The sequence below is a fragment of the Bos javanicus genome, chromosome 16 (genome assembly GCF_032452875.1).
Source record: "Bos javanicus breed banteng chromosome 16, ARS-OSU_banteng_1.0, whole genome shotgun sequence".
In the NCBI taxonomy this organism is placed as follows: Eukaryota; Metazoa; Chordata; class Mammalia; order Artiodactyla; family Bovidae; genus Bos; species Bos javanicus.
In genome coordinates this window covers 67,430,601-67,458,399 of record NC_083883.1, presented here as the reverse complement: position 1 = coordinate 67,458,399, position 27,799 = coordinate 67,430,601, and the positions used below count along the sequence as shown (strand labels likewise).

The 27,799-nt window shown below is 39.7% G+C and overlaps 1 protein-coding gene across 3 annotated transcripts in view; it reads right to left on the bottom strand.

Annotated features, from left to right (window-relative positions):
• The window catches only part of HMCN1 (hemicentin 1), a 539,309-nt gene extending 511,737 nt beyond the window's left edge, over window positions 1-27,572 (bottom strand). Inside the window, exon 1 of one of the 3 annotated variants that reach the window (XM_061383493.1) lies at window positions 26,945-27,572. In XM_061383493.1, coding sequence (XP_061239477.1) covers window positions 26,945-27,212 — 268 coding nt within the window. In that variant the 5' untranslated portion in view covers window positions 27,213-27,572. The remainder of the gene's footprint in view (window positions 1-26,944) is intronic. The other 2 variants (XM_061383492.1, XM_061383494.1) reach the window with 2 other exon arrangements.
• Between the last annotated feature and the right edge of the window lie 227 nt (window positions 27,573-27,799).

The following is a 27,799-nucleotide window of genomic DNA, read 5'->3' as shown; positions in this document are numbered from 1 at the left end:
ACTTGGATTCAGGAGATGAATCTTGGATTTCAAATCTCAGATCTACCATTTACTAGTTATGAGACCCAAGGTAGGAAAATGTCACCTCGCTGGGCCTCTACTTTGACAAACACAAAATATAAACAATATTGTTATTTTGTCGTTTTTGTGAGGCTTAAATCTGTTAAAGCATGTAAAGCAATAACAGTATCGGATGTGCAGTACCTATTCAATAAGAATTAGATACTATCATTGCCACAAAACCTGGATTTCCCACATCCTATTATATGATGTGTATTATTATCACAATTCTTATTCTTATAACATGATCTTCCAAACATTATAAGCTCTGCTAAGATAAAAGACCTTATCTGACTCATTAACCATTGCATTCCAAGTACCAAGGCATATGCCTTGGCGATATAAGGCATAGAATTGCACTCAGTAAGCGTTAATGAATCAGTGTAGAAGTGAATTACTATCAGACAATGACTCTGCCTCCAAGACATGAGTTCAAACTTGCTTTTAGGAAACTGTCACTGTGCCCCTACAAGTCCACGTGCCCCACTCACACCAACAGGCGTTCACCTGCTCTCACACCAAATTCCACTGTGTGTTACTTTTCGGCTTTTGGACTTGAGTCAGCTGTTGGAATACTCTAAACCTGATATTTTAGAATCTGGACTGAACTACTTGCTGAGTGTTTGGACTTGGCTTGTTTCTTAAACTATGTACAGGACGTGGTACCCTAGCGGGGCATAAGAAATACCCTGCTCTGGGTCACCACCTAACTGCACATTTCCTCCCATTTAACTTGTATCTTATCCCTAACCAGTAATTGAGGAAACTGACACTATAAGACCCCAAACTATAACTTTGTTCATTAATTAGGTGGCTGTAAAGAAAAGAATTATCTGTTTTGAATATCAATTAGAATTATATTTGTTACTTTCTTATCATTACGGACAATGACAATGGGTATTAATAATGACTTGACTCAATACATTTCAGTATCAGTTTACTCTTCTGTATTTCATTAGTTGCAATGTTTAAGAATATTCCATATCCATAACACCATCCCACTGTCCATGACATGTAACAGAAAACATTTCATACTAACAAAATCATGGGATGATAATACAAGGTTATATACAAGTCCATATCAAGGGTACTAAAACAATGTTATTTCATCTGTTCATTCAAAAATATGTATTGAATTCCTATTACACTGTGATGTATTAAAGAACAGAGCTGTAAAGATGAATCACGTTCTATGCCTTAAGAAGTTCATAAATAAGTGGATTTCAATTTAGGTTAAAACAATACTTAAGTGTTTGAAATTAAAGCAGCTTCCAACTTTGCTCTTTACCAAAGGATAAGGAGCTATCACGATCTTGAAGGATAGCCGCTAAAATCATCTTTTCTGCAGTATTTCATTTCTATTAAATCTTTCTAAACACAGATCCAAAAGGACTTTCTCTCTATATAGCCCTAATGTTTAGGTCAGGATAGAGTCTAACAGAATAACCAACTCATTATAATGTTCTAGTGTTAATATTCAAGGAACATCAGCGGAAAGGCAAAAAAGGAATCAAAGTTCAACAGCCAAAGACCCTCTCCCTCCACAATTCTCATCTGTACAGTGAACTCACATTGCTGCCATGTTAAAACAGTGAAAATGTGTTCATATGGCAAGAAGGAAATAAGGGGAAAGGACAGTACTCTCAAGTGTTTATAATCACAGACATACAAAAAACAGACCCCAGTCAAGTTTTGCTTAAATGTACACATTTTTCTTCTAATGTAATTTAGGCTCTTAAACCTCCAACTATGGCCTTCAGTCATGTTTCTGTCCTCTTCTGTCTATTAACAGAGTTTCAAGGAACATTGCTGGGTTAGTCTACAGTTATAATTTTGGAAGTAGGCCTATCTGGATTTGAATTCTCCCTCCACCACCTGAGGAGGTCCTGATCAAGCTCATTAACTTCACTGATCTTCATCTACACAATGGTAGCTATAACAACCACTTTTAAAAGTACAGGACATATGAAGGGACTTCCCTGGGGGTCGAGGGGTTGACTCTGCCTTTCAATGCAGAGGTACAGGTTCAATCCTTGGTTGGGAAGCCAATATCCCACAAGCCCCAAGGCCAAAAAACATAAAAATATTGCAATAAATTAAAGACTTTAAAAACGGCCCACATAGAAAAAATCTTTTAAAAATATGAGGATGCCTAACCATTGTTGTTTCTCTAACTATTGCATCAAAAATTAATTTTTAAGAAAGGAGGAGGAAGAGAACAGAGGCAGGAGGAAGAAAAAGAATAAGTGAGGGGGAAGTAACAGGAAGAGGAGAAAAAGAAAATGGGGGAAGAGAAGGAAGACAATGGAAAAGTTCTGTTTGTGTTTTTTTAATCATGTCATCAAGTATGGAAACCCATTGACTCCAAAAGCAAAACAGCTATAAAATTAAAAGCACAAAAGGAAATAAAGCCATCAACTGGCTGTTTGCTTGAAATGCTGTGTATAAATGAATAAAGAATGAATGAATTGTACAAACCTAATTGGGCTGAGAAAAGGCAGGGGCATAATTAGAGCTTCCCTGGTGGCTCAGACAGTAAAGAATCTGCCAGTTAAGTGGGAGACCCAGGTTTGATCCCTGGGTCGGGAAGATCCCCTGGAGAAGGCAATGGCACCCTACTCCAGTACTCTTGCCTGGAGAATCCCATGGACAGAGGAGCCTGGTAGGCTACAGTCCATGGGGTCCCGAAGAGTCCGACACACCTGAGCGACTTCACTTTCACTTTTCACTTTCATGCATTGGAGAAGGAAATGGCAACCCACTCCAGTGTCCTTGCCTGGAGAATCCCAGGGACGGGGGAGCCTGGTGGGCTGCCATCTATGGGGTCACACAGAGTCGGACACGACTGAAGCGACTTAGCAGCAGCAGCAGCAGCAACTTCGCTGGTGGTCCAGTGGTTAACAATCTGCCTTGCAATGGGGGCTATTCAGGTTCAATCCCTGGCTGGGGAACTAAGATCCCACATGCTCCTGGCAACTACCAAGTCATGCCTGCCTTGAATAAGACTGGTTGCAGTGATATAAATAAATAAATAAATATTTTTAAAAGGGGGGGGGGCAAGTACACAGAGAGGTACTCAGATCACATATGGCTTCATAGGTAACTGGGCTTCCCTGGTGGCTCAGACGGTAAAGAATCTGCCTGCAATGCAGGAGACCCAGGATCAACCCTTGGGTCTGGAAGATCCCCTGGAGAAGGGAATGGCAACCCACTCCAGTATCCTTGCCTGGAGAATTCCATGAACAGAGGAGCCTGGCAGGCAACAATCCATGGAGAATTCCATGGAGAGAGGAGCCTAGCAGGCTATAGTCCATGGGGTGGCAAACATAGGTAATCAGAAGGAATTTATTATTGGGTTGGCCAAAAAGTTAGTTTGGGTTTTTTTGTATCATCTTATGGAAACCTCCCAAGAACTTTTCCACCAACCCAAAATTTAAAATCTGAAGGAAGCTGTTGAAAGGTTTCTAATATGATTTATTTTCGTTTTTTAAAGATTACCATGGCTCTTGTATGGATGTAAGCAAGACTGACAGCATGAAGACCAAGTTGAAAGCTGTTATACAGTTGAGAGAGATGATGGTGATGGTTGATAGTAGTGGCAACTGAGACAAATGGGCAGGTTCAGGTTGGCTTAAAGCTCAACATTCAGAAAAGTAAGACCATGGCATCTGGTCCCATCACTTCATGGGAAATAGATGGGGAAACAGTGGAAACAGTGTCAGACTTTATTTTTGGGGGCTCCAGTATCACTGCAGATGGTGATTACAGCCATGAAATTAAAAGACGCTTACTCCTTGGAAGGAAAGTTATGACCAACCTAGATAGCATATTCAAAAGCAGAGACATTACTTTGCCAACAAAGGTCCATCTAGTCAAGGCTATGGTTTTTCCAGTGGTCATGTATGGATGTGAGAGTTGGACTGTGAAGAAGGCTGAGCGCCAAAGAATTGATGTTTTTGAACTGTGGTGCTGGAGAAGACTCTTGAGAGTCCCTTGGACTGCACGGAGGTCCAACCAGTCCATCCTAAAGGAGATCAGTCCTGGGTGTTCATTGGAAGGACTGATGCTAAAGCTGAAACTCCAATACTTTGGCCACCTCATGCAGAGTTGACTCATTGGAAAAGACTCTGATGCTGGGAGGGATTGGGGGCAGGAGGAGAAGGGGACGACAGAGGATGAGATGGCTGGATGGCATCACCGCCTCGATGGACATGAGTTTGGGTAAACTCTGGGAGTTGGTGATGGACAGGGAGGCCTGGTGTGCTGCGATTCATGGGGTCACAAAGAGTCGGACACAACTGAGTGACTGAACTGAACTGAGGCTGTATTTTGAAGTTAGAGCAAAACAAGTGGAATCAAGGTGCATGTGTGTTTAAAACTGACTGACTTCATGATTTAGAATATTGGTAGAGAAAAAGGCAGAGAAAGAAAATTGGAAAGGATTTCATGTTTATTGATCACCTGCTATGTCTAAGTGCTTTACATCAATTATTTCACTTCATTCTCAGAACAACTGCAGAGTATATCATTCTCACCCCCTCCTTTTTCTTCTAAGGTAAAATTAAAAGAGAAATATGTTAGGTAAGTTGTCCAAGGCCTCATGACTAGGAGAGAACAGTTTCAAATCCAGGTCCCTCTGACTCAAACCTGTGTCCTTTTTAACCTAGTGTCTCTCTGGGGTTATGAAAAGGTGGGAGTAAAGACATAAAGCAAGAAAAAGTATGCACAGGAAACTTCCATGTTTCTCAGTTTGTCTGGAAAATGTTCAAAGGAGAAGAATAAGCAACTGAACTGGCTACAGCCTTTAACAACTCTCTCCCAGAATTTCATCATGGATTTCCAGTAAAACTCTAGGCTTAAATTCTCTCTCCAGCTCCACCTCCCCAACCATTCACACTGTTTCACTGACTTCCACTGCCAAACCTTCATTTGTGAACGTTGTCTGTCCAGCTTATGGATTTGATTTTCTAGAATTCATGCTTTCTGAGGAAGCTACACAGGAGATAAGAAATGTGATTCTCCTCTGCTCCACTCATGGGGAGCCCCTTCATTCCCATTCCCATCTCCCTGGAAACTCACCAAGCCCAGAGAAAAACGATAATTTATATGCACATAATAGTACACAACAAATGCACATAATAGTTTACAACAAAAAGAGTAAAGAGACCGAGCAAAGTAAAAGAGCAAAAACACAGATGACGACAGGAGATTTCCACACGTCTCTGTTATAAATGTATAGGGCAAGCAAAAATAATCACAAGTACAGATTTGAACAACAGCATTTTAGATATTCTGCAGCACTTAATATGTACCAGGCACTATTAAAAAACACTTTAATTAATTTAACCCTGAAAATAACTCTGTGACAGGGTACTATTATTATATTTTACAGATGAAGAAATCAAAGCTAGAGAGATTATGCCCAAATTCACAGAGATAGTAAGCAGCAGAGCCAAGCTGGAAACCTAGACAGTCTACCCCAGAACCTATGTTCTTAACCACTGTTACACTGCTTCTCTAATTAATATAAGCAGTAAGTTTATCTAGCTATATGTGAAGAATCACATTCAATAAGCAGAAAATACTGATGTTTCTCAAACACACTCAGAATATTTAGAAAATAATAACTGACAAAACTGATTTCTTCATAAAAGTAGTCTTAATTTTTTTTAATAGAAGAAAAAGTATGAATTAGAGTTAAAAGCCTTAAATCTCTGCATTATGAATAAGAATGGTAAAAATAAACATATAAATTTAGAAGATAAAAAGGAACAAGAGAAGAGAACTAAGGAAAGTGGAAGCTAAGAAATAAGAAAAATAGGGCCACAAATTAATAAAGTAGAAAACAAAAAAACTGAGATGACCAAAAAATCAGAGGCCATTTCCTTGAAACAGACAAACTGATGTAAACTGATCATAAAGAAAGAGAAAGCACAATGAAATGATGCTGGGAATAAAAACTAAGTTATTGGTATGGATACACTAGAGTTACACCTCCTTTATGCAATCTTGATTGCAATTATAGTGGGAAAATTTTTCATTTAACCATCAAACATGATGATCACTTTAGTGATTTTTGAAGAGGTTTTTAATGGGTTTTTTTCTTTTTGATTAAAGGAGTTATTGTATATTCGTAGTTTTCTGAGCGCTGTCTGTTTCCTTATTTGATAATGATTATAATTATATAATTATAACAAATGTATCTACTGATACATCTCAATACATCTGTTGATTTGATGTTATTTTCTCTCTTTACTACTAATATAATAAATTACTGTTTTCTAGTGTTAAACTAATCTTCTTAGCTATGGGATAAAAAGAACCTGATCATTACATATATCCCTCTTTATAGTCAATAAATTTCTGGATGGATTTACTAAAATTCATTTGGAATTTTTGCAACTAGATTTCTGAAGGAAGGTGACCTATAATTTTTCTTTCTTGTATTAACCTTATCAGATATAGGCACAAGACTTATGTGAACCTCATGGAAAATGTTGCCTTTTTTAGGCAAGAAGTAGTCTTGTAGAATTGCGATTATTTTTCCTTGAATACTTGGTAAAGCCTTCCTGAGCAAGCATCTGGACCTAGAGTTTTATTTGCAGAAATTTTACTGCTCAATACTGAGCATTGGTGGCTCAGTGGTAAAGAATCTCTTCCCAATGCAGGAGACACGGGTTCGATCCCCAGGTAAGGAAGATCCTCTGGAGGAAGAAATGGCAACCCATTCCAGTATTCTTGTCTGGAAAATCCCAAGGAGAAAGAGGCCTGGTGGGCTCCAGCCCATGGGGTCGCAAAGAGTCAGACACAACCTAGCAAGTGAGCACGCAGATATTTCACTATGAGTAAAACCTTCTTAATGGGAGAAATTTGGACTCAGGAAAATCATATGGAAGGAAAAGTACGAAGATATGAGAAGAGACCTTTCAGCAACAAGGCAGGCTAAGCTGACAGGAAGACACTCCCCCTACAAAACAGAAATGCTAGATACAAAATACAATTCTTTTTTAATAAAGAGCCAAACTTTCAAATAATAAAAAGGGGAAATCTCCCAAGTACTTAAAATAAAAAGAACTCAAACCAGAAGTAACCTTCAGTTGTCACAATGGCAGCAAAAAGGGTGTCAGATTCTGATACATGGCTTGGCTGCTAAAATTTTAATGTCCATATGAGTATAGTTTTCATGGTATCAGTCTTTTTGGATCAAATAACTAAAATAGAGTACCCTTTTAAAAGTCAAGTCCTATCAGTGAAATGAGGGTCAGGAAAAATTCCTCACACTAATCTAGAAAACTGGCAAGGAAGTTTACCATGTATCCAGGTCTCTAATTGGGGGAATAAATCTCCTGAGGATAAACTGAAACCCTAAGCAAGTAACAGATAAGGAGTTGTACTAACTGCATGAAGCAAGATCCCAAAGCCAGAGAAAATTAGCCTAAAGGCTAATTTTAGGAACTCAACAAAATCAAATGCAAAACCTCTCTGTAGAAACATGCACAGTCCAGGGAATAATAGGCTCCCTGCTAAGGATGAATTCACAGTCGACAGCAACCACACAAGGAAACAGATCACAATGAGAGAATGTCAGCAGACCAAATAGTTGAAAGAATTTGCACCGCTGTAAGAGGTAGAAATAATACAATATTAAAAAGACTGTAATATTGAAGAGCATACAACATAAAACAGGCAGATCTGAAAAAGAGCCAAATGAAACTGCTAGAAATTTTTCTCAAACTATGGTTATTGAAATTGAAAACTTAATGGATGACTTAAAAGAGTCGATAAGAGTTGAAAAGAACTGTAGAAAAGATTTGAGAAAATCATCCAGAATGTAGCAAGGAGAAAGAGAGAAAGAAAACTATGAAAGCAAGATAAAGAGGTTTGGAGAACAGAATGAAAAGACCCAAAATACACTTAAGCTTTTATGAAAGGGACACTACAGAATAAAGGGAGAAATATCTGAAAGATAAGAATTGTCCAGCATTGAATACTAACTGAAGTCCTCGGGATGGGGAGGCAAACCAGGTTCCAAGCAGGAAAACCAAAATCAAATCCAAGGTTAGACAATAAAGACCTGCAGCAACAGGAAGACAAAACAGATAAATCTTAAAATAACCAAAAAGGAAAGACAGCTTGCCTAAAAAGGGATGACAAACTGAAAATAAAATAGTATCTTCAATGAACTAGGATAGGTACAGAATTCTATACCTAACTAAACTACTAATCAGAAAACAAGGTTCTATAAATACACTCTTTAAAAAAAGACCAAAAGGATTTCCTATCATTGGAGGAGGCCACCAAGAGACCAGGACCTTGAGCTGGAGGCTCCTCACCTCCTCCTCTCTCCTTACAACGTAAGCTCATTCAGACCACTGTTCCCACACTGGGAGCTACTTCAGGGACAAAGCCTTGAGAGACAAATGTATTTTTAAGACCATCTGTACTGAATCCCATTAAGGCCTCCACATAAACTCTTTTAAGATTCTGGTTGGTAGATGCAAAGATCAACTCATCTTGAAGCTACCCAAGACAAGACTAGTGTGTAAGTTTCTTTTCTTAACACTGCAGAATCCAGAATAGCCTGCCTCTTTCTTTGGTCTCTTCTTACCCTCTGAGAGAAGGGATTCAAATTTCACCTGGGAAACTCCTGTGGTTGTGAATCAACACCTACTTTTATACACAATTCCCAAGGGTGGGGGGGGGGGGTACTACTAAAGGGTGTGAATAATTTAAGGAAGAATGATTAAAGAATACCTTGATATCTGTTACAACGTAGAAGAAGGGAAAAGGAGTGCAGTTATCAAAGGCACAAATTAAGTCCATTTAAGACAGATGGAATATTGAATGACACTTTTCCAATACTGCAGAAAAATTCCTTGGAAGAGGTAAAATTTTGAAAAATCTTTTAATGACAGGAGAGAAAATGTCTGGCACACAGAGAGATATTCCAACACAGGGTGTGAATTCAGAGAAAACTTCAAGGCACAAGTATGACCACCTGATCCAGGCGCTAGAGAACATGTTCACCCAAGAAGACCAAAGACCCTCTGGGGAATATGAAACAATAGAACTGAGCTTTGCTGTGACTCCCACAAAGGACTTTGAAGTACAAATAATGAACTAAAAAGCAAAACAGTTACCACCTTGAATCTGAAAAATTAATATTCTGTAGTACAACATCTTTTTCAAATTTTGCTCTCTACTGCTTAATGAAACAATGTATTCTCTGGACCTTCCATTTGATTTAAAAAGAAAAAGGTAATATTAAAGAACAAGATCTATCTCATGGATTTATCTCTTCCCCATCACCCATCAGTCTTATTTAACCAGCCTCTCCCGTCAGATCTTGGCAAAAACAGCTACTGAGTTGCCCTGAAACATTTTCGACGGCAATCAGAGTGACTTCCAGCCTGGGAACTTCAAGGAATTCCTCCTACCTGAGAATAAAACAATGCTTAAAGGTAAGCTCTCAGAGATTTAGTGCTAATGGAAAAATTGCTCCAATTAGTGTTTGAAGTTTCCAAGAAAAGAAATCTACAGGTATACAAACCCCAAATACTTTGGAACACACACATAATTCCCAGCATTCCTAGCTTCTATATAATTTCCCTTATTTCAAAATTAAAGTAAATGTCTCAATGTCTCCAAAAGAAAAAAAATCAAATAAAGCTTTATAAAATATTTTAAGACTAAATGCTTTAAAGCATTAAATGCTTTAAGGGTAAAAGTCACAGATTTTTTTAAATTCAAGTTACTTCAAGGACTTACATAGCATTCCAAATGTACTAGTAGCTCTCTCCGTAACTCCCACTGAGAACCCAGTTTCTATCCAAAAAGAGCTCAGAATTTAGAGTCCATGATACTCCCTGATGCAAACATCTTTTATTAGAAATTTATAAATTTTACTAAGGACTGAACTGTCTTTAGTAAAAGAATGAAAGCGTTTTGTTTTATTCAGTGTTGGTAATTATTGAACAGTCTCAGTACAGGTTAAATTGTGTCCCCACCAACATTCATATAGTAACGTTCCATCTGCTAGAATCCACAATGTGACTTATTAAAAAATAATAATAATAAGGATGTTTCAGATACAGTTAGTTAAGATAAGGATCATACTGGAGTTCAGTTCAGTTACTCAGTTGTATCCGACTCTTTGCAACCCCATGGGCTGCAGCACGCCAGGCTTCCCTGTCCATCACCAACTCCTGGAGTTTACTCAAACTCATATCCACTGAGTGTGTGATACCATCCAACCACCTCATCCTCTGTCATCACCTTTTCCTCCCACCTTCAATCTTTCCCAGCATCAGGGTCTTTTCCAATGATTCAGTTCTTTGCATCAGGTGGCGAAAGTATTGGAGTTTCAGCTTTAGCATCAGTCCTTCCGATGAATATTCAGGACTGATTTCCTTTAGGATGGACTGGTTGGCTCTCCTTGCAGTCCAAGGGACTCTCAAGAGTCTTCTCCAACACCACAGTTCAAAAGCATCAATTTTTCAATGCTCAGCTTTCTTTATAGTCCAACTTCACATCCATACATGACTACTGGAAAAACCATAACTTTGACTAGACAGACCTTTGCTGACAAAGTAATATCTCTGTTTTTTAATGTGCTGTTGAGGTTGGTCATAATTTTTCTCCCAAAGAGCAAGCATCTTTTAATTTCATGGCTGCAGTCACCATCTGCAGTGATTTTGGAGCCCAAAAAAATAAAGTCTGACACTGTTTCCACTGTTTCCCCATCTACCTGCCATGAAGTGATGGGACCAGATGTCACAATCTTAGTTTTCTGAATGTTCAGTTTTAAGCCAACTTTTTCACTCTCCACTTTCACTTTCATCAAGAGGCTCTGTAGTTCTTTGCTTTCTTCCATAAGGGTGGTATCTATCATCTGCATATCTGAGGTTACTGATATTTCTCCTGGCAATCTTGATTCCAGCTTGTGCTTCTTCCAGTCCAGCCTTTCTCGTGATGTACTCTGCATACAGTTAAATAAGCAGGGTGACAATATACAGCCTTGACGTACTCCTTTTCCTATTTGGAACCAGTCTGTTGTTCCATGTCCAGTTCTAACTGTTGCTTCTTGACCTGCATACAGATTTCTCAGGAGACAGATCAGGTGGTCTGGTATTCCCATCCCTTTCAGAATTTTCCACAGTTTGTGGTGATCCACACAGTCAGAGGCTTTGGTGTAGTCAGTAAAGCAGAAGTAGATGTTTTTCTGGAAACTCTCATGCTTTCTCAATGATCCAACGGATGTTGGCAATTTGATCTCTGATTCCTCTGCCTTTTCTGAATCCAGCTTGAACATCTGGAAGTTCACAGTTCACATACTGTTGAAGCCTGGCTTGGAGAATTTTGAGAATTACTTTGCTAGCGTATGAGATGAGTGCAACTGTGTGGTAGTTTAAGAATTCTTTGGCATTGCCTTTCTTTGGGATTGGAATGAAAACTGACCTTTGGCAGTCCTGTGGCAACTGCTCAGTTTTCCAAATTTGCTGGCATATTGAGTGCAGCACTTTCACAGCAACATCTTTTAGGATTTGAAAGAGTGGGCCAATAATCCAAAATGACAGATGTCCTTATCAAAAAGGGAAAATTAACACAGCGCACAGAGAGACCACCCTGTGAACATGAAGACAGAGATCTGTACATCTACAAGCCAAAGAACCGCAATGATCACCAGCGAAGCACCAGAAGCCAAGAGAGACACATGAAACAGATTCTTCCCCACAATCTTCAGCAGGAAACAACCCTGCCAACATCTTAACTGTAGGACTCTAGCCCCCAGAACTGTGAGACAACAAATTTCTGTTGTTCAAACCACCCAGCGTGTGGCACTTTATTATGGCAGCCCTCACAAATCAATACAGTTTGCCCCTTTGCCATACCTTCCTGGGCACATCTCCTTAATTTTACACATTTCTCAAAACAGACAAAAGTGGCAAAAAATAACTTGTAGAAAGCTATTATTTTTCAGGATATTTGCTACATAAAGCAAGAGTCCATACAAGCCTCAGTTGCCTCATATGTAAAATAAAGCTAATGTCAATTTTGAGAACGATGTATCTAGTTCCTGGTCCATGGTAATGACTCAAAAACTAAGATGGTAGCTGTGACTATTAGAAGTAAAAATGATGCCGCTAAGCCTGCGTCACTAAGACGTGTGAGCTGAAGGGTTTCCTCAGGAGTCTCTGCCAACCAGGTTGTCTGCAACAGATGACTTCACCAGGCTCCAACTATCAGCAGCCTGAGTTGGTATCTTAAATTTATATCCAAGTCTCAGACAATGCAAGCTTCTCTGGTGGCCCAGAGGTAAAGAACCCACCTGCCAACGCAGGAGACACAGGTTTAACCCCTGGGTTAGGAGGATCCCCTGGAGAAGGAATTGGCAACCGACTCCAGTATTCTTGCCTGGAAAACCCCATGGACAGAAGAGCCTGGCAGGCTACAGTCTATGGGATTGCAGAGTCGGACATGATTTAGGGATTAAACAAGTCAGATGTTGCAACTAAAGTATCCCAAGTTGCTTTATACCACCGTCAACGGTCACCACTGCCCCAAAAGCAAACCATTCTACTTCCCTCTTCCTCTCATTCCGTTTCCTCTCTCCTGACCCATTCATTCACATCCTATTTCCTCACATATCCTATGGCTTCCAAACCATCTTCACATAGTGAAAGTCACTCCGTCATGTCCAATTCTTTGCGACCCCAGGGACTGTAACCTGCCAGGCTCCTCTGTCCACAGGTTTCTCCAGGCCAGAATACTGGAGTGGGTAGCCATTCCCTTTTCCAGGGGATCTTCCCAACCCAGGTCTCCCACCTTGTAGGCGGATTCTTTGTGGTCTGAACCATGAGGGAAGCCTTCCCCACAGTAACTCCCCATCTAATTCCCACTTTAGCTGAAATAAGGTTTTTCATCATTGATGACCCCTCCCCCACAGACATCCTGAGTAGAGTCCACTCATTCTCCAGGACCTGAGGTCAGAAGAGGAGGGTCATCATTTTATCCACACCCAATATGCCATTCCTCTACCTTCAGAGAAAACACCTTCCATTTTGAGGTGTATGCCACCTGACACCCTCTAACCTTCTTCATCATTGTTGGCAGCCACATGAAGAATTCTGAAAAATTGTTATTAAATACAAACTTGATGCCTGACTCACTGTCTTCCTTACTTTAAGCTCTGTTATTATCCAGGTTATGGTAACATCCATAATAGACTCCACAGACTCAAGTTCCTTGATATCAATTCCATAATCTTCATTTCTACTCAAGTTGAATTGTACAATCAATCACTCTGGCTATTCTTACTAATTAATCCCAAATTCCTTGTTATATATTGTGTTTCACAAGCAAAATCTCAACTCTTGTCAGTCAATACATCCAGATTTGACTCCATGATTCATCTCTTCAGTCTCTCTTAATTATTCATTTTTAATTGGAGGATAATTGTTGTACAATATTGGGTTGGTTTCTGCCACATATCAACATGAATCAGCCAGAGGAATACATATATCCCCTCCCTCTTGTTTAACTTATATGCTGAGTACATCATGCGAAATGTTGGACTGGATGAAGCACAAGCTGGAATCAAGATTGCGGGGAGAAATGTCAATAACCTCAGATATGCAGATGACACCACCCTTATGGCAGAAAGCAAAGAGAAACTAAAGAGCCTCTTGATGAAAGTGAAAGACGAGAGTGAAAAAGTTGGCTTAAAGCTCAACATTCAAAAACTAAGATCGTGGCATCTGCTCCCATCACTTCATAGAAAATAGATGGGGAAACAATGGAAACAGTGACAGACTTTATTTTCTTGGGCTCCAAAATCACTGCAGATGGCTAAGCCATGAAATTAAAAGATGCTTGCTCCTTGGAAGAAAAGCTACGACCAACCTAAACAGCATATTAAAAAGTAGAGACATTTCTTGGCCGACAAAGATCTGTCTAGTCAAAGTTATGGTTTTTCCAGTAGTCATGTATGGATGTAAGTTGGACTACAAAGAAAGATGAGTGCTGGAGAATTGATGCTTTTGAACTGTGGTGTTGGAGAAGACTCTTGAGAGTCCCTTGGACTGCAAGGAGATCCAACCAGTCCATCCTAAAGGAGATCAGTCCTAAATATTCATTGGAAAGACTGATGCTAAAGCTCCAATACTTTGGCTACCTGATGCAAAGAACTGACTCCTTGGAAAAGACCCTGATGCTGGAAAAGACTGAAGGCAGGAGGAGAAGAGGTCGACAGAGAATGAGGTGGTTGGATGACATCACCGACTTGATAGACATGAGTTTGAGCAAGTTCCAGGAGCTGGTGATGGACAGGGAAGCCTGGAGTGCTGCTGTCTATGGGGTCACAAAGAGTCCGACGTGACTGAGTGACTGAACTGATTCTTCTCAAACATACCCTATTTCTTTAGCCAAATCTGCTCAATGAAATCCAAGTCCTAGATGAAACAAAAGATAAAACTCAGCAATTATACCCAGCTTGCTGAGAGTTGCTGGAGAAAATCACCCAGGTAGGCAACATACAAGCACTACAAATTCATCTTTTGAACCACAGCTCGTCCTGGCTTGAAACTGTCTCTGTGTCCATAGATACCCTGTACCTCTCCAACTCCACCAGTTTTCTAAAATCTTACTTACCCTTCTGCCAGTTCCCTCCTCTCATCAAATGACCCTCCTTTTTCCTCTGAGAAAAGAAAGAGTCCATCAGACAAGAAGTCATCCAGCATCCTGCATCTTCACCTACCACCTTGACCATGACCGTACCGATCAGTGGTCCACTTGGCTCACTGAGCCAAAGGTCTTCTCCTTTGGAGGAGAACAACCAATCCTTCTATTTGCATCCTATCTCCTCTTGCTTTCTCAAAGTACTGGTTTTGTAAATCATCTGTTCTCTCTGGCGTATTTTATCTCTTCTATTCTACTGACGCTCTTCTAGCAGTATTTAAATATTCTTTCCTGTCTCCCACCTTAAGAGAACATGTTCTTCCTCAAGTCCAATAACTAATGATTATTGAGAATTTACTGTGTCAAAGGGATTGTGCTAAGTTTTGGACATCTAGTACTTCAATCCTCACATCAGCCTTACAAAGCAGATAATACTATCCCCAGTTACTGACAGTGAAGCACAGAGAAGTTAAGATCACACAAAAGTACTTGGTGGAGCCCATTTTCCAAGCCAGGCATCAGATGCCAGAACCTATGCTATAAACCACGATGTTATGTTTCTTGACAGAAACATACTGCATTTGTTAGCTCCATTTTCTTACCCATCATTTCAGCCTCCTGGCTCCACATCTACAAAACAGTCTATTTAATGTAGCCTTCTGTTTAGCCTTTACTTTCAGTAACCTTATAAACGGATAGAGCTGACAACTTCTCCTGCTTAAAACTAACAACTTTTCAGATTTCCAAACACTGCTCACTCTTATTTCTCTTCCTATTTACCTGGACTCTCCTTTTCAGAATCTTTTATAAATTTCCCTTCTGTCTTTTAAATATTTATTTATTTGGCTGGGTGGGGAGGGGGACAGAGGGAGGGGGAGTCTTAATTGTAGCATATGGGATCTAGTTCCCTGACCAGGGATCAAACCTAAGCCCCCTACATTGTAAACACAGGAGTATTAGCTACTGGACCACCAGGGAAGTGCCTCCCTTTTGTCTTTTAAATGCTGTGTTTGCCATAGTTCTTGCCTGTCTCCCTTCTTTACTCAATCTACATGTTCTCTTTAGATGATCTCATTCATTCCAATGGCTTTAGCTGTCATCTGCGTAAGTTTCAAGTGGACAGAACCGTTCCTTGGCACTATTCACACTAACACTGACAGCTGGAAATGCGGAGGGGTAATACCTGGAGACTGACAGGCCACCCAAACAGATCCACACAGGGAGACATTTACTTTCATAAATCCACCGTCAACCAATGTCTGGCTCACAGACTTGCAAACTCAGACCCTTTTAACTTGACACTGTCAGACTATTTTAAACAATAGAGACAGATGTATAAAGCTGGTGTGCCAAATTGTGAGTTACCAATGAGGACTATAACTGTCTGGTGAATCGGATGCATATGCCAGTGTGATCAGAACATTCTCTTCCTATAAGTAAAAGTCATGAGGTTAAAAATCACTGGGAGGTTGTTTAGTGAGGGAGCAAAACAAGCAGCACTAATAGTATGACCCAAATATGTAATGACATCATTACATATTTATAAAGATAAACAGTCCGCCACCACAGTCGGAACACTGCTCATGATGGACTGGTTATTCAAGCACAGAATGAACACTCTGAACCTTAGATAAAATTTGGCAAAAAAAAAAAAAAAGTCTGGTTTAAAAACGGGCAGTGGATCTGAAGAGACATTTTTCCAAAAACATACAGATGGATACAGATGGTCAGCAGGTAAATGAAAACTACTCAACACCATTAATCATCAGGGGGACACGAATCACACCCACAATGAGTGATCACTTCACACCTGTCAGAATGGCTATGATCAAAAAGACAAAGAAATAAAGTGTTGGTGAGGATATGGAGAAAAGGGAACCTTTCTGCACTATTGGTGAGAATATAAACTATTGTAATCACTATGGAAATCAATGCGGAGGTTCCTCAAAAAATTAAAACCAGTACTACCATATGATCCAGCAATGCCACTGCTCGGTATTTATTGAAAGAAAACAAAAACACTAACACAGAAAGATACATGAACTGCCAGGTTCAATGCAGCATTATTTACAGTAGCCAAGATATGGAAGCAACTGAAGTGTCCATTTATGGATGAATGGAAAAAGAAAATGTGACGTGCATACACATACACAGAGAGAGAGAGAGAAAGGACTATTATTCAGTCATAAAAAAGGAAATCTTGCCATTTGCAACCAAATGGATGGACCTTGACAGGTTTATGCTAAGCGAAATCAAACAAAGACAAATACTGTATGTTCTCACTGATATGTGGACTCTAAAAAAACTTTTTTAAACACTGATACAGAGAACAGACTGATGGTTGTCAGGGGCAGAGGGCAGGCAAAATGAGAGGGGGGGTCGTAAGTCATGGGGCTGTAATGTACAACATGGTAACTACAGTCAAGACTGTACTGTATATGTGAAAGTTGCTAAGAGAGTAAAGCTTAAAAGTTCTCATCACAGGAAAAAGCATTTTGCAACATGTATGGTCACAGATACTGACATCACGGTGATCATACCATGACACAGACAAATATCAAACCATCATACTGTGCAACTGAAACTAGTATCATGTCAATTACACCGCAAATTTTTTAAGAAAAATAACTTGGTTGTACAATGTCTAAGTCTGTTTCTGTGACTTTTTCATTGTTGACCTCGACACTTTTGGTTGAGACTTTATTTTGGACAAGTTAATGTATAAGGAGCTGATAAGCAAGACTCCCATTCAGAGAGTAACAGTGTCTCTTAAAGCTAACTTTACATATCTTTTCTCTTTAATCATATGCCAATTCATATTTTAATCTACAAAAGGCAATATTTCCTTTTTCTCCATGTTTTAAAGGCCAAGTCTGCTCTTTTGGACTTTTTTAATAACTCTGAAATCCATAGCCTTTTTCCTATGTCAGAGTCATCTCCATTTTCTTCCCTGAATTGCTATGATGGCCTCAGGTTTTCTCTCTCAGCTCTCAGGATTGCCTGGTTCCAATCTATCCAAAAGATAAGGATTTAAAATGAAAACTCAAACACTTTTCACTCATAATCCTTCCAGGCTCCTGAAAGCTTTCAGGAGGAAATCCAAACTCCTTAATATTTTTGTTAAACTGATTTTACTCACGCACTTTCTCCAGGTTACACTTCTAGAAAACCTTTGCTAACCATCACCCTCCTGAACGCAGTATCAGGGAAACTGCTCTCAGCTCACACAATTCCTTATGCTTATTTTTCCACTATAAAATGTTTCACAGTTTATAATATTGTTACTTCTCTAGCCCTTCTCCCTAAAGCCTGTTAACTAACGTCTTGTAAGTTATGCCTCATCTTTGAATCAAAGGCACCTAGCATGGTCCTTGACAAATAGTAACTTTATTACCTCTAATTATAGGCAAGTAGAGTCTTAAAGTTCACTAAGAATGGTTATTGTTTGACCAAAGACAAACTATACATAAAACCAAATTCTGATTTACTATCAATCAATTAAAGGGCTGTTTCTCAACTTAAAATGAAAAAAAAAAAACACCTTTCATCCTTCAGGAGTCAAAGATGATGTTTTAAAATAGAAACATCTCCAACACATTTAACATATTTGATATATCAAGACTCAGTCCCTATACTTCAAGACAAAGTTTTCACTGTGCAAACTATCTCCGTATCCTCAGAAGACAACCAGTGACATGAGATCTAGACACTCAGGTTAAAATCGTCTATCATTCTAGGAAACAAAGGTATCATTGTCTAACCAAAATCTCTCACTCTTAAATTTTAGTTCATTTCCTTTAGATTTCTGTTGGACTTAAATCCTTTTCCTCAGGAAAACCCTTCTTCTTGTAGGATCTGCCAAAGGCAAAGGGAGACTCATAGTTTCTTGGCTCCTTTTTTTTTTTTTTTAATATGTTGAAACGGAAAACATTCAATTTGAAGTTTAGTTCATGTAAATTTGTATAGGTTTTCAAGGTCTCAATGTGCAATATTTTCCTTGTAAAAATCTTTCTATTCTTTTGTTCAAAAAAAAATTCTAAAAGAATATTTTCATTACAAAAGTCTTAGAGTGTTCTTTTTTTAACACTGTGTAGGTCCTGCAGAACCATACAGTCATTGAGAGTTCAAAACTTTTATTACTACGAAACACAAGTGCAAAGATATGTAATGCTGCTAATTCTCCCAATGAATCAAGTCCTTGCCACTTTGAGTCTCTTTGCAGTCCATTATCATTTATTAAATTACGATCACTAAAACCATCGACTTAGGTAATAATCTAGCAATGCACTGGTTTTTATAGGTAAAGAAATAGAAGTCTGACAAGGTTAAATGATTTGCTTAAATGACAAGAATAAGGAAGAGAACACAAATCTTCACTTCCAAACTGGAGACTCTACTACATTGCATTTGCATTTTGTAAGATGCTGGGTGAATTATTTATCAAAATTAGTTTCAATTTTAGCTTCAAGAACAAAACAATCTTTCCAGTAGTTGGAAAAAGCAATATAATTCCAAACATTTCCAATTCCTCTACTCCCATTCTCTTTTAAATTCTCTCCAAACGGGCTTTCATTTCCAACATTTCTTGGTGAGACATCAATAATATCCACATTGCTAAATAGATTAGCCAATCCTCAGGCCTCTTATTAACTAACCAATTAGTGCTTCTTCCTTGAAAAGTTTTCCTCTCTCGACTTCTAGTTACACTCTTCTCTGTCTTCAGTTTCTTAGGCTGCTTTGTTCTTTGACTCTTGTCTCTGACTGCTCAACGCTGGCGTATGCCAGAACTGGGTCCTCAGACCTTCATTGATTCTTCATCTAATAGGTCCTTCAGTGGTCCCACCTAGCCTCACCCTGATTATCATCGCATACACACCTTCTGATCTCAAATTTATGTTTCTGACCCAGACATCTCCCCTGAACTGTAATCTTATATATCCAGCTGCCTTTGTACCATCTCCACTTGGATAACAAAGTCATCTCAAACTGAACCATATAGCCAAAAATAAAGACCTCAGTCTCTCACTGTTCCTCAAACCTGCTCATGGTTCCTCTTCTCCATCTCAGTAAATGACTACACTATGCTTCCACTCACTCAGGCCAAATCCACAGAATCTGTCTTGCCTACTATCATTTTTCTCTCACATCTAATTCATCACTAAATCCTTTTGGTCTTATCTCCAAAATATACATAGAATCCAACTATTTCTCAAAATTTTCACAGCTACCAACTTCACCCAAGATATATCACCCTCTTCTGCACCTGGCTGTGATGACTGGGGGGGCTGTGCCACTGGGTCCCACAGGATACCTTCTATATTAAGGCCACTCTTTCAAGACCAGGAGACATAACTGATATACTTTACATATAGAAACAAACACAAGGAATTCGGCAAAAACAGGAGACAAATGAATACCTTCCAAACATGGGAATAAGATAAAAACCCCAGAAAAGAACTCACCAAAACACTGACAGCAATTTACCAGGTAAACAGTTAAAAGTCATAAATAAGCTTAACGATCTTGGAAGAAGAATGGATGAACTCAGTGAGCTTCAACAGAGAGAAAATATTAAAAAGAACCAGTCAAAACTGACAGAGAAGGCATTGGCACCCCACTCCAGTACTCTTGCCTGGAAAATCCCATGGATGGAGGAGCCTGGAAGGCTGACATCCATGGGGTTGCTGAGAGTCGGACACGACTGAGTGACTTCCCTTTCACTTTTCACTTTCATGCATTGGAGAAGGAAATGGCAACCCACTCCAGTGTTCTTGCCTGGAGAATCCCAGGGACGGGGAAGCCTGGTGGGCTGCCCTCTATGGGGTCGCACAGAGTCAGACACAACTGAAGTAACTTAGCAGCAGCAGTCAAAACTGAAGAAACAATGAAATGAAAAATACACTAAAAGAAATCAACAGTAGAATGGAGGATACAGAGAACAGATCAGTGATCTGGAAGACAAAATAGTGGAAATCTCCCAATCCCAACAGCGAAAAGAAAGAGAATAATAAAAAGATACAGTTTAGGATACCTCTAAGACAACATCAAGCATAGTAACGTTCACACTACAGGAGCTCCAGAAGGAGGAAAAGAAAGGATATGAAAGCAATTTGAAGAAATAATAACTGAAAACTTATCTAACTTGGCAAAGGAAACAGACACCTAAGTCCAGGAAGCACCAAGAGTCCCACACAAGATGAACCCAGAGAGACCCATGTAAAGATATATTACACTTAAAATGCCAAATGTTAAAAAAAGAGAATCGTAAAAGCAGCAAGAGATAAACACCTAGCTACATACAAGGGAACCCTGTAAGACCATCAGTTAATTTTCAGCAGAAACTGTACAAGCCAGAAGAAACTGGCACTATATGTATATAAAGATATATACAATGAAGAAAAACAGCTTACAATCAAGAATACTGTACCTGGCAAGGTTATCATTCATAACTGAAGGAAAGATAAAAGAGTTTCCCAGAAAAGCAAAAGCTAAAAGGAGTTCATTCCCACTAAACTGGCCTTATAAAAAAGTATTAAAGAGATTTCTTTAACTAGAAAAGATAAAAACCAAACCAAGCAAAATAAAACAAATTATTAAAGGAAAAAAAATCACTGATAAAAGCAAACATATAGCAAAGATTCAACCATCTATGGAGAAGGCAATGGCACCCCACTCCAGTACTCTTGCCTGGAAAATCCCAGGGATGGAGGAGCCTGGTAGGCTGCAGTCCATGGGGTCGCTAAGAGTCAGACATGACTGAGCGACTTCACTTTCCCTTTTCACTTTCATGCATTGGAGAAGGAAATGGCAACCCACTCCAGTGTTCTTGCCTGGAGAATCCCAGGGACGGGGGGAGCCTGGTGGGCTGCCGTCTATGGGGTCACACAGAGTCTGATATGACTGAAGCAACTTAGCAGCAGCATCAGCAACCATCTATAAAACTAGCATGAAGGTCAAAGGACAAAATAAAAATCATTGATATTTAAAATAATCAGTCAAGCAATACACAGAATAAAAAGATATGAATATGACATCAAAAGTATAAAATGTTGAGAATGGAGAAATAAAAATTCAGTGCTTTCAGAATGTAATTGAACTTAAGTGACTAATTGCTTGTTATATTTACATAGGTTGTTACATACAAACCTCATAGTAACCACAAACACACAATTGATACTAGATACACAAAAAATAAAGAGAAAGAAATACAAACACACACACAGACAAAAAAAAAAAATAAGGTCATCAAATCACAAGGGAAGAGAACAAGAGAAGGAAAGAAGGAACAGAGTCCAACTAAGAAAAATAACCAGAAAACAACTAACAAAATGGCAGTAAGTACAGCCTATGACTAATCACTCTAAATGCAAACTAAGTGCTCCAGTCAAAAGACATAGGGTGGCTGCATGGATTTTTTAATAGCCTGTATCTACACTGCCTGCAAAAGACTCACTTCAGTTGTAAAAACATAGATTAAAAGTGAAGGAATGAAACAAAGATATTCCACACAAACAAACAAAATGAATTGCTGGAGTAGCAATAAGAATATCAGACAAAACGGGCTTTAAAACAAAGAAGAATGTTACGTAATTATAAAGGGAACGATCCAATAAAAGGATACTACTTGTAATACGCTCCCAACACAGACAAACCTAAATATAAACATTAACAGACATGAAGGGACAAACTGAGAGTAATACAATAATAACAGAGGACTGGAACATACGATTTGCATCAATAACTAGCTCATCCAAACAGAGTATCAATATGAAAAAGTTGGCCTTAAATGGCACAGTAGACCAGATGGACATAATAGACTATTATAGAACATTCCATCCCCAAACAGCAAAATACATTCTTTTCAAGTACACACGGAACATTCTCCAGAGGTTAGGGGTGGGACTGAAAGTTCCAACCCTCTAATCGCAGGGATGAGTCTCCTGGCAATGAGCCCTCACTCTTCGGTGGAGTCCAGAAGTCGCCTCATTAACATGACAGAAGATACCTTTATGGTTCTCATCAATTGGCAAAGTTCAAGAGTTTTAAGAGTTGCATGCCAGAAAAGGTGACAAAGATCAAATATTTATTACAAATCACAGTATCCCATATGTCCACATAGGAAACTGCCCACAAATAGTTATAGAAGTATTATTCATACTAGCCAAAAAGTGGAAACACCTCAAATATCCATTATCGATTATAAGATAAATAAACTATGCTATATCTATAAAATGGATTATTATTTGGCCATAAAAATGAATTACTGATATATGCTATGATGTGGATAAATCTTAAAAACATTATGCTAAAGTGAAAGAAGTCAGTCAAAAAAAGATAATATATGATTCCATTCATATGAAAGTCTAGAATAGGAAAATCCAGGGAGACAAAAAGTAAATTAGTAGCTGCTTAGGCCTGGGAGGAGGATAATATGGGGACGGGGTGGGGGTGAGAGGACAGATAAATAAAAATGCACAGGGTGTCTCTTTAAAGTGAGGAAGATGTTCCAAACTTGACTGAGGTATGGTTGCATACATCTGTATCACTGCTGACAGTGACTGCAGTCATGAAATTAAAAGACGCTTGCTCCTTGGGAGGAAAGCTATGACAAACCTAGACAGCATATTAAAGAGCAGAGACATCACTTTGCTGACAAAGGTCCATATAGTCAAAACTACAGTTTTGCCAGTAGTCATGGATGTAAGAGTTGGGACCAGAAAGAAGGCTGAGAACAAAAGAACTGATGCTTTTGATTGTGGTGCTAGAGAAGACTCTTGAGATTCGCTTGCTCTACAAGAACTTCAAACCAGTCAATCCTAAAGGAAAGCTGAAGCTTCATGTTAGCCACTTGATGAGAAGAGGCGACTCATTGGAAAACACCCTGATGCTGGGAAAGATTGAAGGCAAAAGGAGAAGAGGGCGCTAGAGGATGAGATGGTTAGATAGCATCACTAAATCAATGGACATGAGTTTCAGCAAATTCTGGGAGATAGTGAAGGACAGGAAAGCGGGGTGCTTAAGTTCATGAGGTCGCAAAGAGTTGGACATAACCTAGTGACTGAACAATAATAACAATCTCTGAATATACTATAAATCACAGAATTGTATGTTTTAAATGAGTGATTATATAGTAAGGTCAATAAAGCTATTAAAAATTAATACATTAAATGCGATCATGAAAGTGGAAAACCCATCTTAAGCAGAGGTAGTAGCATCAAAAAGTTGTCTTGACCTGCGATGACCCCGGTGCTCTGTGGAACTTCCTCCTACCATGGGTTACACTGTTACTCCTCTAACACTAGCTTCCTACATTTTTCTGAGTGATTTTATTACCACCTTGTCAACTTGTTGACTTATTCCTCTTGTATGTCTATGTGAAAGTGTCAGTCGCTCAGCCATTCCAACTCCTTGCAACCCCACAGACTGTAGACTGCCAGGCTCCTCTCAGTTCATAGGTTTTCCCAGGCAAGAATACTAGAGTGGGCTGCCATTCCCTTCTCCAGAGGATCTTCCCAACCCAGGGACCGAACTTGGGTCTCCTGCATTGCAGGCAGATTCTTTAATGTCTGAGCCACCTACACTTCCATGTATTTTTATTTTTACCCCCACCTCAAAACATACAGCTTGCCCCCCACTAATATGCAGAGGCCCAAAGCAATCACCTGTGAAGGCCTTAAGGTCTCTGTCAAATGCCTGAGACTATATCCCAAATCTTATTCATTACTTCATCTAGCTAAATTCAACCACAGATGCCAAAGCACTTTGAACAGCTATAAGCAAAGTTATTAATATAACTGTATTAAATTACACACATCATTTATTTGCTTGTCAGTTGTATCAGGGGCTGTGAAAAACTACCATGTGTAAAATAGTCATAAAACGTTACTGTTGGAAGTAACCTTAGAGATGTTCAAATCCAATTCTGCCATTTTATAATTGAGAAAATGGATACAAAAATGTAGACAGACTTTTCCAATGTCACTCAGTAAGCCAGTAAATCTCTATTCAAGGCCCTTTCTGTCCACTGGTGATTCCAAGTGGATAACCAACCAGAAGTACAAGGGAATCAAAAACTCTTAATTATTGTACATACACACAAACAGAAAATGACATACAAAGATAATATTACAACCCATTATTGTGAGTTAGTAAACTAAAGGTTATTAGTATGTTTTAATTTCTATTCTCACCTTTAAGTTCAAAAACACTTTGAATCACAATGAAATTAGAATAGCTTTTGCTGAATTATACATACAATTAATTTTATGGAGCCAATTTAAGTTAATCATTTTCTCTTATTATTTAATTCAAAATAACTAATTTATTAGTCATTTTTTATTAGCATACTAAGTTTCTCCTACTTTGAATCGTGATTGCCAAAATAAAGGAAAGTCAACTACAACAAATTTTTCTATTTGGTAACAACTGGAAGGGAGCACACCACAATACAATTTATTCCAATAATTTTTTTCATATCATATCAAAATAAATATCATGATGATCTAGTTTCCATTTATGACTTGAGGCAGTTTTTTGAGTTCTCTTTACAGCAATATCACTTCATAAGAGCTTTTTGGAGGGAAGAAAACTGTGGTGTCACAGAAAAGAATTTTTACTTTATGTTTTTGCCAACGTCAGATTCATTCCTATAGAAGAAATATATTTAGCCTATTCCAAGCTTACAAAGTCTTGGTCTGCATCACAATTGGCATCTTCAGTTCAGTTCAGTCGCTCAGTCGTGTCCGACTCCTTGCAACCCCATGAATTGCAGCACGCCAGGCCTCCCTGTCCATCACCAACTCCCAGAGTTCACTCAGACTCACGTCCATCGAGTCAGGGACGCCATCCAGCCATCTCATCCTCTGTCGTCCCCTTCTCCTCCTGCCCCCAATCCCTCCCAGCATTAGGGTCTTTTCCAATGAGTCAACTCTTAACATTTAATAAATTAAAACGTTGTAACACATAAGGTGTCTCACTGAGACAGCTAACACAGTTAATGATCATTCTTTATTCAAATATTAAAATTTTTATTTTTAATCAACATTGAATTTACTAAGGTTATATGTATAGCACAGAGGAGGACAGGTTGTTTTCATCACTTGAAGAACAAACAAAAATCCCAGAGTTCTTTTTCCCTCTAAACTCCTCCCCCTGCCAATTCTTTAATAGCTGAAACCTACCACATTTAAAACCAAGCAATAATTTGAACTCTCACATGCCTGTCAAAAGCACAAGGAAAGAATTTGAGATTCTCAATATCAAGTTTTCATTGCGAAGTGGCTGTGTCAAAGTCTTTTAGTGAAAAGAGAATTTCAATAAAAATGTGAGAGAACAGTGGGGTAGGACTTCAAGAAACCACTGCTTTATTTCTTCGACTGGGCAGTGAGTTGTGCTAATAAAACTCAGGTGGATGCTAGACAGCCAGCCCCAGGGCTCCCCAGGTAATGCTACCCTCGCATTGACAATGAGGGCTCCTATGAGCCTCACAGAAAGGTGCCACTTTAAAGAGAAACTGAAAAAAGCAGAGAGGATCAAATTACCCCGCAGCAGCTGAAACCCATGGCTTTAGGGCAAAAAATAAAGTGATTGTACTTCAACTACCTTTAAAGAGCACCACCATAGCAAATTACATGCATTTCTACTGAAAGAGAGGAGGACCCATTTATTACCATCTGTGAGCCGAGAACTAATGATGATCTGGTGCGAAGATCAGTAGATTCAATTAACAAATGAATGGCTTATTTTCATCTCTTCAGTTCATTAGTAATTATTGCTTACAAGCTTCCCTGTGTCTCACACAACAGGTTTTTCTCCCCCTAACTTGAGAGTTATCTTGAGAATGTTCTCAAGTTGGGTGTTAGCTGTTAAAGTACTGCTGCTGAATACCCAGTGTACCACTCTGCCTTAAACATTCTTTAGTTTCAAAATTTTTAAGTTAATTAACTCTGATTTTGATATCATTGCTCTGGTTTTCATAATTCTACGCTTTCCAGGTTTGGGTACCACTGTGCAAGCACCCCAAACAAGCCATCTCCATGGATGAGACACGAGCAGGTGTCAGAGAGCAAGCCCAGATGTAGGCGAGCAATTCTTTGTTACAACTGTATTCAGCTACACATTTATAATGGTTCTGAAACTTACTGACACGCAATTTCGAGGCATAAGAACGTAATCATAAGGAATAACAAAGAACAAGTATTTCCCTTACCTGGGTCGTGGAAAGGCACCAAAGCAAAGTTGAATAGAGGTCTCTTAGGTCTTTTCAAAGACGTCTCCAAAATTTTGGAAGCCCCCTCGATCACCTGAACTAGATCATCATACATGGAACCAGTCACATCAAACACAAAAGCCAAGGTTGAGGCCCCCTCGGGAATTTCTTCTGCCTCGACCTCGGACTGGGGGATTGCATCCTGCGCTTGGGAAGGATAAAGAAGAGCGAGCAAGAATATGGTGTGGATCATGTCCCAGGAAATCATTTTGTCTTTCTTTTTTTTCTTTTTTTCCTGGAGCGCCCAAGCACTCTGCTGAGCCCTCCTCAATAGGCAGCGGGTTTCCTCTCGGGGCAATTTATTCGACTACAGAAACCTCTTTGAACTTGCCAAAAGTTGGGGGCTGAGAATCAGATGGGGACGAGCACCGAACCCGAAATCCCTGCACGGGGCTGGGGAGGCAAAGATGCGGCAGCCTTCGTCCGGACGCAGCCTCCTTCGGGACGGCCGAATGCCCGCGGCCCGGGCGGCGTGTGGCTGAGTGCGGGCGGCGCGCCCGGCCCATGCCCCGGGGACTGCTCCGAGCCAGCGGCGCCGCGCCGAGTCCGCTGCCCTCGCTGCCGCCGCCGCTCTCCGCCCGGACCAGCCGCAGCGGCTCCCAACTTTCCACTGCGCGCCGCCCGCCCGCGAGCGGGCCGGGGAAGGGAAGACGGGCTCGGCCTCGCCTCCTGATTGGTCGAGGGGACGCCCCCCTCCTCCTCCTGGCTCTGGGGCCCCGCCTCCTGGAGGGCAACTTCTCCCCACCGAGTCTCGGGTCAACTGAGTACCAGGGAAGCGCTCCCAGGGTCCCCTCC